Here is an 11,571-nt window from a genome sequence, read left to right on the forward strand (position 1 = left end):
GCATGGAAAGGGTGCTCAGGCCTTGGCAGGGGCTGCCCAGGGAGCTTTGGAGTGCCCATGCCTGGAGGTGTTCAGAAGATGTGTGGATGTGGCACCTGGGGACACAGTTAGTGGTGAGCGGGGTGCTGCTGGTTGATGGTTGGACTCGATGACCTTGGAGGTTTTTCCAACTTCAACAACTCTGGTTCCATGGAATCAGCACTGGGCTGGAAGGCAGGGACACACCAGCCCCACCTGGGTGACAGTGACACACCAATCCCTTCACCCTCCCTGCCCCCCCCAGTGGTGTTGAGCTCACAGCAATTCCCTTCCCTTCCCTTCCCTTCCCTTCCCTTCCCTTCCCTTCCCTTCCCTTCCCTTCCCTTCCCTTCCCTTCCCCTCCCCTCCCATGGGGGTTTTCCAATCCTTTTCTGGGTGCTTTGGGCTGGATTCTCATGCTCTCCTCTTCCCACAGAAATTCCAGCTTTTATCATGCAGTAATGCAGAATTATGGCATAAAACCACCTTTGTCTGTGCCCTAAAACACTTCCAAATAATATGTCAGGAAAAAAGCGCCATTTTCCATCTTAGTGATTCAAACATTGGAAAATAAGGAATTTATTCCCTGAGAAAGGGGTCTGCCCCCTTCCTCCAGAGCAAACACAAAACCTCTTGCTAATTGTTACTGATTTGTCAGTCCATTGGATTCAGCACTGGCAGAGGGAGCTACAAGGCCATTCCCACTGCAGGAATATCCTGGAATTGCGCTGGGAATTAAGTGTGGGGTTTTTGTTCCACTCCCACCCCTTCAGAAGATTAAGAAAACAACATCATCTGTAAAGCAGCATGAAAAGGGTATTCTCCTCTCTGACCTCATCAAAAGAACTCCAGCTTTAAATGCCTCCAGCCTTGGCAGCTTTTTTTCCCCTGTCTTTCTCTGCCTTTTGGCAGCTTTTTAATCTCTAAGATTAACATTTGCATTGGTAAAATGTGCATTAAAAAGCTTTTCATAGCAATGGTTTTAGAGCTCAAGGAGCAACAAGGAATTTTATTCCAACCGCTGACGCGGGACGGTGGGAGCAGAGGGATCTGCTCCGTGTACGTGCGTTTGAGTAAAATGGGATTTTTCCATCTGTGAGAAAAAGAGGAGCTCACTGTTATATTGCATGATCCAAAACTTCATTCCACATATTCAGTATCTCGAAATTGCTCTAGGATGTTCAAAGCAATATTCATTGTTTGTGAGGCAGAGTTCAAGGGAAGATTGGCCACTTGTTGATGGGAAAAGTTTGGGTTCAATAGTTGGGATTGTATCCTGGGGTTCCAACTTTCATATAATCATGGAATATCCTGAGTTGGAAGGGACACGCTAGGATCATCCAGTCCAACACTTGGCCCCGCACAGACACCCCAGCAATCCCACCTTGTCCCTGAGAGCATTGTCCCAATGCTCCTGGAGCTCTGGCAGCCTTGGGGCCATGCCCATTCCCTGCCCTTAGAATGGGAAAATGTGGTGTGGGATGGAGGATTTGAAAACCACCTGGAACATGAAAGGGGAAAGTGATCAAATATTCATGGAATCCTAGAATTATTTAAGCCTGAAAAGATCCCTGAGATCATCAAATGCAGCTGTTCCCCCAACACTGGCAGGGCCACCACTAGACCATGTCCCCAGGTGCCATTTGGTCCTCCAGTACGTCCATGATATTCCCTGGAATTAAGCATAGATATTGTCTGGAATTTTGAAGATCAGTGCACAACTGATCTTCAAAATCAGGAGCTTCTCGGAGCAGATCCTCATCTGGTGTTTATCTTGTTATCTATCAATGAGTGTAGTTTTTTAAAATTGAAAATATATGCGTAATGCATTAATAAAACCCCATCTGCGTTCATGGATGAGTGCCAAAAATTCCTTTTGAATTTATTTTGAAGAGTTTGAAGCATGAATTAAATCTTTGTTTGCCATGAGGAAAATCTGAGGAGGATTGGAGATGAGCTCAAACCTCTCACCTCTCCTTGTTGAAATTGTTTGGATTGCTGGTTTAAAGACATCAGCACAGAGTCATGGAATGTTTTGGGTTCAAAGGGCCTCAAAGCCCATCCAGTGCCACCCCTGCCATGGGCAGGGACACCTCCCACTGTCCCAGGTTGCTCCAAGCCCCAATGTCCAGCCTGGCCTTGGGCACTGCCAGGGATCCAGGGGCAGCCCCAGCTGCTCTGGGCACCCTGTGCCAGGGCCTGCCCACCCTCACAGTGTTTGGGTAGCCTTGGGTTGCAGTTCATTTCCTGAAAAGCATCTCGGGTTTTAGTACCAAAATGTGTTCCCAGGAAAATTTTTGGATCTTTGTGAAGAGTGGAAATTCCCATGGAGGTGGCCCCAAAGTGATTCCTGCTTAAAGCATGGAATTTTACCCATGAATGAATTTTCCTGTGGTTTTCTGACAGATTACTGAGTTTTCTTAGTAGACCTGAATATATTCAAGATATGTTATAAAAGAGATTTATAGATCTGTATAAAATATATATAAAAGATCTATTTTGTCTTTTACTTCCAATTTTTCAGGCTGGGGTGGTTCTTGTTTCTCCTCATTATTCCCTGCTTACCCATTTCTCACATCCAAGAAGCATTAGATCTTTACATTGCCACCTCTTGTCTATTGAACTTCTCAGTGGGTTTTGCATTTTCAAAGGCTGAACATTTTCCTTTTGAATATGATTTTCCCTAATAACAGATCCTTTGGCAGCCTAATAGATGGTGGAAATACTAAGGCGAGGAATAATTGTCAATAATCTGCTGTTCAGGAATGTCACACAAATCCTTCTGTTCCCCTCTGCAGACCCCCCCCAGTGAGTGAAAGTGCCCCGAAGGGAACCGTGGTCACCGTTGTCACCGCGGCCGCCTTGAACCAGACAGTCGTGTACTCCATTGTGTCAGGGAATGAAGAGGGTAAGTGGAATAATAATAATAATAATAATATTTCAGCCTTGTGGTTATGCCAGGCCTGGTGGGTGCACCAGAGGTCTGCAAGAAAGTGTGGAGAAGTGAAGCTGCTGAGGTGAATCACAGAATCGTTAAGGCTGGAAAAGACCTCTAAGATCATCGAGGTGAAATCCCACCTCAACTGCACAAGCAGGAGGGAATTTCAGTGCTGGAGCCTACAAGAAACCTGGAGAGGGACTTCTTATAAGAGCATGTAGTGACAGGGCTAGGGGGAATGGCTTCAAGCTGGAACAGAGAAGTTTAGATGGGATATTGGGAAGGAATTGTTCCCTGGCAGGGTGGGCAGGCCCTGGCACAGGGTGCCCAGAGCAGCTGGGGCTGCCCCTGGATCCCTGGCAGTGCCCAAGGCCAGGCTGGACATTGGGGCTTGGAGCAGCCTGGGACAGTGGGAGGTGTCCCTGCCCATGGCAGGGGTGGCACTGGATGGGCTTTGAGGTCCTTTCCAACCCAAACCATTCTATCATTCTACAACTGCCGTTATCAAACCTTTGGAGATCAGCTAAAGCTCAGATTAATTAGCAGGATTACAAGAAAAAAATACTCACTGATGTGAACATTCCCGTGGGTGCCACGTGGTGTAAGCCCATGGCACAGCAAAATAAAAATAGGAATAGCTTTGATGGAGTTATACTTGCTTAAAAATCTGGTTTAAGGGATTGCAGGCTTGGCCATGCTGTAACAAATACTGGATTAGAGCCTGATATCCAAGCAAAACATCCTGCTGGGATACTCTCTGTGATCCACCTGGATATCCTGACAAAATAATACAGAATTCTTGGGAAGGATGTAAAGAATTCCCCATCCCATCCTCCTTTTTGTGAGTGTGGGCTCTTTGTCTTGTCCCGTCTTCCTACTTGTCCTCAAGTCCTGTGCAGGGAGTTGCACTCCGTGATCCTTGCGGGTCCCTTCCAGCTCAGGATATTCCATGATTCTGTGACTCTGGGTTGGTTATCCCAGCAGCAGGTTGGATCCAGCTGATTTGCTCCTTAAAATATCTTCAAAGAGGAGCTATGTGGGCTTTTCCAGGCCCGAAGGAGGAGGGGAGGCAGGGAGGAAATGACTTGCTTGGATTGTGTCATCCCCAAAATAAAAGCCTTGGGTATTGAAAATCCCCGTTTCTGCATCCCAGAAAATTCCTGTGTTTTTTCTGGCTTCCAGATGTGTTTGCCATTAACAACAGAACGGGAGTGATCTCCGTGAAGAAGCCTCTGGATTATGAACGTGTCCAAAGTTATGAGCTGCGAGTGCAGGCAGACTCCCTGCAGGTGGTGAGATCCAACCTGCGGGTCCCCTCCAAAAGTAAGTGTCAAAAATCCTTCCTTTTCCACCTTTTTTACACAGATATTGCTGGGATCTGCTGAGAATGTTGAAACTGCACTCCAGTGACCTTTCTGGATTTTAGGGCTGTGATGGTGGTGATGGGATCACAGCCCATGGTGCATTTTTGGGTCTCTCTGCCTGACTTGCCCAAAGCAGCTGGGGCTGCCCCTGGGTCCCTGGCAGTGTCCAAGGCCAGGTTGGACATTGAGGCTTGGAGCAGCCTGGGACAGTGGGAGGTGTCCCTGCCCATGGCAGGGCTGGCACTGGATGGGATTTAGGGATCCCTTCCAACCCAAACCATCCTGGGATTCTGTGATTCCATGTTAGTTGAAGGGGCTGAAGTATTTGGGAACACTCCATAAAGCTTGGGAATGGCCTGAGGCACTGTACAGGGGTGGCAATTCCAATACCTTCACCAGGGTTTCTTTCCAATGCTACCCACAGAACCAGCAGAAGGTTTGGGGATTTTGAGCCTGGATTATCATGGCTATTTCTTTTTCCTTGAGTAAGAATGGAGTGTGTAGGGTGTGACACATTGGGGTTAAGCAGTGGTCAGGAGCTTGGCTTTGTTAGGAGCAGGGTGAGATCCTGTGCTGGTTTAGCCACCATCAAGGATGTACCTGGCAGGGGACAGAAAGACAGAGCTGCCTGCTTTTCCCTGTGCCTGGGAGAAATCCAGGTCAGGTTATATCCATAAAAATCCAGCCAAGGAATGCCCAGGGAGCAGATTAGGTTTCCATGCAGCACAAAGCCTTCTCCAAACCTTTCTCTGGGATCGCTGAAGACATGAGGGAATCAGCAGGTCCTGCCCTTCATTCCCTCTTCTGACTCACACTCTGCACTGGAGCAGCTCTCCCAGCTGAACAGCAGTTCCAAAAAAGTGATGGCTGAGTTATTTTATTCCGGAATGCTGGATAATGACTGGAGTTTGACTTCAGGCCAGCTTACAGGAAGACAAGCTGGGTGTGTTTGGCTCTCTGGGAGTACACAACATATATATTCCTTGGAATGTGCGCTGTGCTGCACGGATGGCTAAAGAATTTGATAAATGTATATATTTAAAATACTTTAGAAGTATCTGGCCAGCTGAATCACTTATGATTTTGTAATGGAGATCCCTTGACCTTTGGGTTTGATTCCTGCATTTATACAATTAATTCCTTTCCATTTTCTCAGCACTTCGTTCATTTTTGAGGAGTTTTAATCAGGTTAAACACTACTTCTGAGTTTCAGGGCACTGAATTGATGAGCTGCAGTGGGAGGAGATGGGGCACAATGAACACATCACTGTGGGCTTTGCTGAGGTTGAGCTGATGAACCATTTTGGAGCTGGGTGACTCGTAATGCAAAGCCCCAGGATGGTGTGACACTGAATTAATATGGAGCTGGGACACCTGGTGGCAATGACCTGCTGCCAGTTCTGGTCTTGGATACTCCTGAATTGGTGGAATTTGTTCTGCAATTTGTCGGTGACCTACTCTGGAGCTACAGGGATTTCTGGGCCCCTCACTTTGAGATACACATTGAGCGTGTCCAGGGCAGGGAACGGAGCTGGGAAAGGGCTGGAGCCCCAGGAGCGGCTGAGGGAGCTGGGAAAGGGGCTGAGCCTGGAGCAAAGGAGGCTCAGGGGGGACCTTGTGGCTCTGCACAAGTCCCTGACAGGAGGGGGCAGCCGGGGGGGTCGGGCTCTGCTGCCAGGGAACAGGGACAGGACAAGGGGAAAGGGCCTCAGGCTGGGCCAGGGGAGGCTCAGCTTGGCTGTGAGGGCTGTAGGGCCTTTTAGGACTATGGGGTCTGAGAGGTTTCTCCGTGAGGGACAGGACAAGGGGAAACGGCCTCAGGCTGGGCCAGGGGAGGCTCAGCTTGGACAGCAGCAGGAATTTCTGCATGGAAAGGGTGCTCAGGCCTTGGCAGGGGCTGCCCAGGGAGCTTTGGAGTGCCCATGCCTGGAGGTGTCCAAGGAAGGGCTGGAGGTGGCACTCAGTGCTCTGGGCTGGGGACAAGGTGGGCATCGGGCACAGCCTGGACTCCATGGGCTGGGAGGGCTTTTCCAACCTCAGGGATCCTGGGATTCCGTAAATTACAGAGCACTGACAAACTGCTCAGCCACCACACAGGGCTGAATTTCACAAAGCTCAGAAGCTTGGTACCAAATTGTTTGCAGTGATGGTATTACAGGAAATAGTTATAGAGAAGTAGGAGCTGGAGTTTGCATCTGTGCTGGGGAAAAGTGAAAGTGCATTGAGTGTAACTAAGCTTGTCTTCAGTGATGGTGCCAGCTGATAGCATGGCAATAACTGCAAAACTGTGTGAGGAGAGAAAGTAAATTGAGATGTCCTTTGGAGTATGAGAGCATCCAACTGGTGACTTAAACTGGGGGTTTAATAGATGATGCTAAATCATGCCAAGTCACATTCTTGCTTTCAGCAGAGTCAAACTCATTAAAGGAGTTACTTTAACTGAAACTTTATGCTATGAAATTGCTGTGTGGTTTTACTTCATCTGAATGGAAGGAGAGTTGGGTTTGGTGATGAGGATGAGTTAAAAAGCTTGGAGTTCTCCTTGAGGATTCTGGGGATGCTGAGCCCTGAAGGACTTTCCATATTAACGGAGTTTGGACAACGCTCTCAGGCACAGGGTGGGATTCTTGAGGCTGTCCTGTGCAGGGCCAGGACTTGGACTTGATGCTCCTTGAGGCAGAAAGGAAAGGGTAGGAGGAAGCAGAAGGATTTCTGTGGAAGCAGAGGGAGCAACAAAGAGAAAGTGCTGCCTTAGCACAGGGACAGAGCAGTGGAGCAGGATGGACAAGGAGGGACAAAGAGAGGCTTTTACCACCAAATTTAACCCGGTCCCAGGTGTAGAACCAAAGCCCTGGGGGGCATTCCCAGAGCAGCTGTGGCTGCCCCTGGATCGCTGGAGGTGTCCAAGGCCAGGCTGGACATTGGGGCTTGGAGCAGCCTGGGACAGTGGAAGGTGTCCAAGCCTATGGCAGGGGATGGGATAAGCTTTAAGGTCCTTCCAACCCAAACCATTCCATGACTCCATGATTTTACATTCCTAGAGATGTAAAGATAATAACAGAGCTTTTCCTGCATTTAAGAGGAATTAATTGCCTGGGTGACAAGGTGGTAATTGGTCACAGGTTGTACTCCCTGATCTTGGAGGTCTTTTCCAACCTGGATGATTCCATGACAGAACCTTGTTAGACATGGTTTTTATCTTGCTGTCAGAGGATTTGAAAACAAAATCACCTTCCATTGATTATTTCCATGTCAGGTAGAACTGTTTGTCCCCTTTGGCACCCCCAGGGCTGGTACAGAGGCACTGCCCTGGCTCTGCTGTACTCCCAGCTGCGAGCAGGGCTGTGCTTTGGTGGTTGGGGGTGAGGCAACAGTTCTGTCTCCTTCAGCTTTTAGTTTCCTAAACCCAAAAAAACCCTTTGGGAATAAAGTGGAAATGGGAGTTTTACAACTAACATTCTGCAACTGCTCCATGGTAAATGGGAATGATGCTTCTACTCCGTTAAACATGAGCATGCATTCTGTGTCCCTGCGGGGTCCATGTAATAGTAAAGCAGCCTTATGTTTTTCGTTGCAAAAGTTGCTGCTGGTGGTGCTGTACAAGTTGGCTGCTCCAGCAGTTCCCAGATCCAGGAGTTGTGACAGATGGACTCAATGCAAGCAGAGCCTGGAGAGCTCATCCCTCTGCCTCACAGCTCTGGGGGAGCTTGGGACAGGCTTCAATTTTGTTGGGCAGCAAAAAAGTGCATTTCAGAGAGGCTGCATAAAACCTGAGCTCCCACTCTGGTCATTGTTTGTTCGAAAAAGAGGTTTTATACGGATTTAAATCAGACCTTGGATCAGTGCTGGTCCAAACACATTGCTGTTTGCTTTTTTCTGCACTCTTCGAGCAGTGACAGCACATGATGAGCTTCTTCAGGCCTTATGGGCTCGTTTAGATCGAAATGCCACTGAAAAATATTCAGTGCTGATTCCTACTTGGTTCTGCCAAACCCAGGAATGTGAGATGGAGCCCAGCTGCAGCTCAGCTCGGCTCACCTGCCAAAGCACAGAGCCTGCTCCACTCACTTGTAAGGCAGGAGGAAAGCAAATTACAGTTCTCCCTCCCAGCTGGATTCAAATGAACTTTGGAAAGGTTCTTTGAAATCTGCTGTTGCCTCCTCCAGAATTGCTTTTGGAGATGCAGGGGTTTATGTCAGAATTACCCATGCATGAAGAGCAGCTGGATCCACGGCTGGGTTGGAATGTTGCAGAAGGCCGGAGCAGCGCTGCTGGTGAGAGCACTGAGTAAAACTCACCTGGGAGCACTCAAAGCATCGTTGGTGCTGTCCCAGTGTCCAAAATCCATTGCTTCTGTTCAGCTTCCTTTCTGCAGCCTGGCAAGGAACTACAGGCTCACACGGATCTGGCACATTTTTAGATGGGGAGACTGGCAAAGAGCTTTCAACGAGGATGTTTGGGAAAAACTTCTGGGAATGAAGTGTTAATTAGTACTCACTAGTGACCCAGGAGTTTCTCTTGCATTTGTTTTCTGTGTTACTTATTTGTGGTCTGCTCGTTTCAGGTGTTTCAGAGGTTTCTCAGCTTTGTTTTAGAGTAGCTTTCAGGGTGTTTTCACTCCCCTTAAGCAAACCACACAAGATGAAAGATCCAAAAGTCTTGGCAGTGATTATTTAGCTGGTTCTTAGAAGCTGAGGATGACTTAGAAGCAGCTGCACTGCTGTATTTTCTGTGCACTGCAGCTCATCTCTGGGGGGCAGGAAGAGAAGAGGAAAAAGGGATCTTGCAGGAGACCAAGGTAGCGCTGAAATCTATTTTATTTGCTGGTCTTGACCACCCTGGCAGCCTGTGCTGCTTTGTCCAGGGAAGGATGCTTTTTGCTCTTTCACCTGGCCAACTCTTTAGGTAGCTCAGTCACAGTAATAAGAATTATATTTGGGTTCTGTGAGGTCTCACAAAAAGTACCACAGGCAAGTAAATCCTGCTTTCCACTCCTGGAATCCATGAAGAAAAGAAGTAACTGGAGCTGGATTCCAGACCTAGAACACCAAAGATGGAAGGTTTTACATCCATGGGGGTATAAATTTCTCCTCTGGGAGTGTGAATACTGACAGCCTGTGATGATCGATGTCCTCACAAAGGACACCCAAGGAGTGTTTAGAAAAGTGGTTAAAAATTCGGAATATGAAGGGCAAAGGAGTCTAATGGCAGAGTCTAAACCAGACTCTCTAAGACTGTGCTTCATTGGTGGCCTTTTCCATCAGGCTGGGTGCTGGAGGTGCAGGAGTGGTGGATTTGGGAGTACCAGAGCCCATGTGCAGGGGATATTCCTGAATCAAGCAGAAGCACTGGAAAATCCGCATGGGAGAGGATCCAGCACAACCTTCCCACATGGCACAGCTGCTGCTGAGGGGTTTTAGTGAGAACTCCAGTGTGAGGGTAAGGAAACGTCTGCAGCAGGCGGGGAGCCCTTTCCTGCAGCCAGCTGTAGGAATTGCATCCAAAGGCTGGGACAGGGAGGAGCTCGCAGATGCCACATTCCACTCCATCTGCCAGAACGAAGGACTGTGTCCAAAATCAGGCAGGAAGCTGAAGTGCAGGTAGATGTTCAATGGTGACGGTGCTAATGTTGGCCTGTGGCTATGCAGGATGTTTCATTTGCTTTGTCCTTAATGTAATAACTTCCATTTCTCCATTCTCCAAGCGTTCACCCTTTGCTAAACAAATCAGCCTTTTGGCAGCTCAGAGAACTGCCAGCAAATTAAACAAATGGGGAGCTGAGCAAATTGCAAGGCAAACTTTGCACAAGGCTCAGCCACCTCACCCAAACTGGCCTGACACGACAACAGTGAGCATTATGCAAATGATGTTTAATTTGAATTAGAGAGAACCAGTGCAGGTGAGCCAGCACCTGATCCCACTTGCACAGATAAAATCAGGATCTTCCCTCCAGCATCAAACCAGTGGCAGCCGGTGATAGGACTGCTTGTAGGCTCAGCAGGGCAAGGTCACTTCCACACATAATTCTGCTTTTAATGCCACCTTCTTCCCTAAAGGGTGGAGCTGCAGTGGGAAAGTCTGCCTGGGAATCTCATTTTCCTACCGTAGCTTGGTATTGCAGCCAGAAACATCAAGGATCTGGTTTAAGATGACAGAGATTTGACAATTCATGTAATTTCTTTTCTTTCCTTTCTGTTATCCCCCTTCTCTCCATACTAAAGAGCCCCACAGCAGGGCTCAGGCTGCAGGGAGCACAGAGGGCACCTGGTGGCACCTCCCAGCTCCAGCAGGGCCATCCCGGAGCACAGGCACAGCACTGTGTGCACACAGCTCTGCAACAGCCCCAGGGAGGAGAGACCAGAGCCTCTGCGCCCAACTTGCTCAGGGCTGGGCACTGCCCAGGGCAGCAGTTCTGCCTCCTGGGCAGGGCAATTGCTGGGCTCAGGCCCTGCCCGGTGCTCTGGTGCCATTGCTGGGCCCCGGAGCAGAGCCCGGGCCCTCCCCCTGCACCCGGGGACAGCCAGGGACAGCCAGGGCTGAGGGCCCCTCTCAGCTGGGGCTCCTCTCGAGGCTGAGCAGCCCCGGCTCCCTCAGCCTGTGCTGGGCACGGAGATGCTCCAGGCCCTTCCTCAGCTTGGTAGCAGAAAGAACTTGGGAGTCCAGTGCCTGGAAGAGACTCATTCCTAGCCAGCTCCGACAGTCTGGCAGTTCCAAGGCTGTTGGAATCTGGGATTTGCTCCTTCTCCCCCAGGAGCCCATTGGCCGCCTTGGCCCCAGGACACTGTGCAGGCTCAGGGACAGCTCGGTGTCCCCAGGACCCCCAGGACATTCTGCTGGCTCAGGGACAGCATTTTAAATATTTGGGTTTTTTTCAGATTTCAGTTCCATTTATGAAGCCATCATTCATTTCCCATCAGTTGGACCATCAGGCAGAATATGACTTTGGCCATATCAGAAATAGTCTGGGGTTTAATTTTTGCCTCCCCTAAAGATACAGCTCCTGAGCCTTTTATAACAAGCCTACATTGTACAAGTAACTCAGGTCAGTGGCACCTGTGCAACACTGAAATTATCCTGGCACTGAAAGGAGCTGGGAAAACCATCTCAGAAAGGAGGCAATTTATCACTTGCAAATGTGGTTTTAATGAACTGGATATCATCATTTCCAGCAATCTTTCTGGATGATACGATTCTGAAAAAGGGAAGCAGATGTTGGTGGAGATTACTGCGCAGTAGAATCTGTTTGGCACC

General features: G+C 48.9%; 1 protein-coding gene across 15 annotated transcripts in view; it reads left to right on the forward strand.

The window, feature by feature from the left end:
* Positions 1–11,571, forward strand: part of PCDH15 (protocadherin related 15) — a 572,690-nt gene that overhangs the window by 504,710 nt on the left and 56,409 nt on the right. For all 15 annotated transcript variants that reach the window (XM_017733770.1, XM_008633276.2, XM_017733771.1 and 12 more), the window contains 2 exons: positions 2,817–2,926; positions 4,139–4,279. In XM_017733770.1, the coding sequence (XP_017589259.1) occupies positions 2,817–2,926; positions 4,139–4,279 (251 nt within the window). The remainder of the gene's footprint in view (positions 1–2,816; positions 2,927–4,138; positions 4,280–11,571) is intronic.

Source organism: Corvus brachyrhynchos, unplaced genomic scaffold (genome assembly GCF_000691975.1).
Source record: "Corvus brachyrhynchos isolate BGI_N302 unplaced genomic scaffold, ASM69197v1 scaffold334, whole genome shotgun sequence".
In the NCBI taxonomy this organism is placed as follows: Eukaryota; Metazoa; Chordata; class Aves; order Passeriformes; family Corvidae; genus Corvus; species Corvus brachyrhynchos.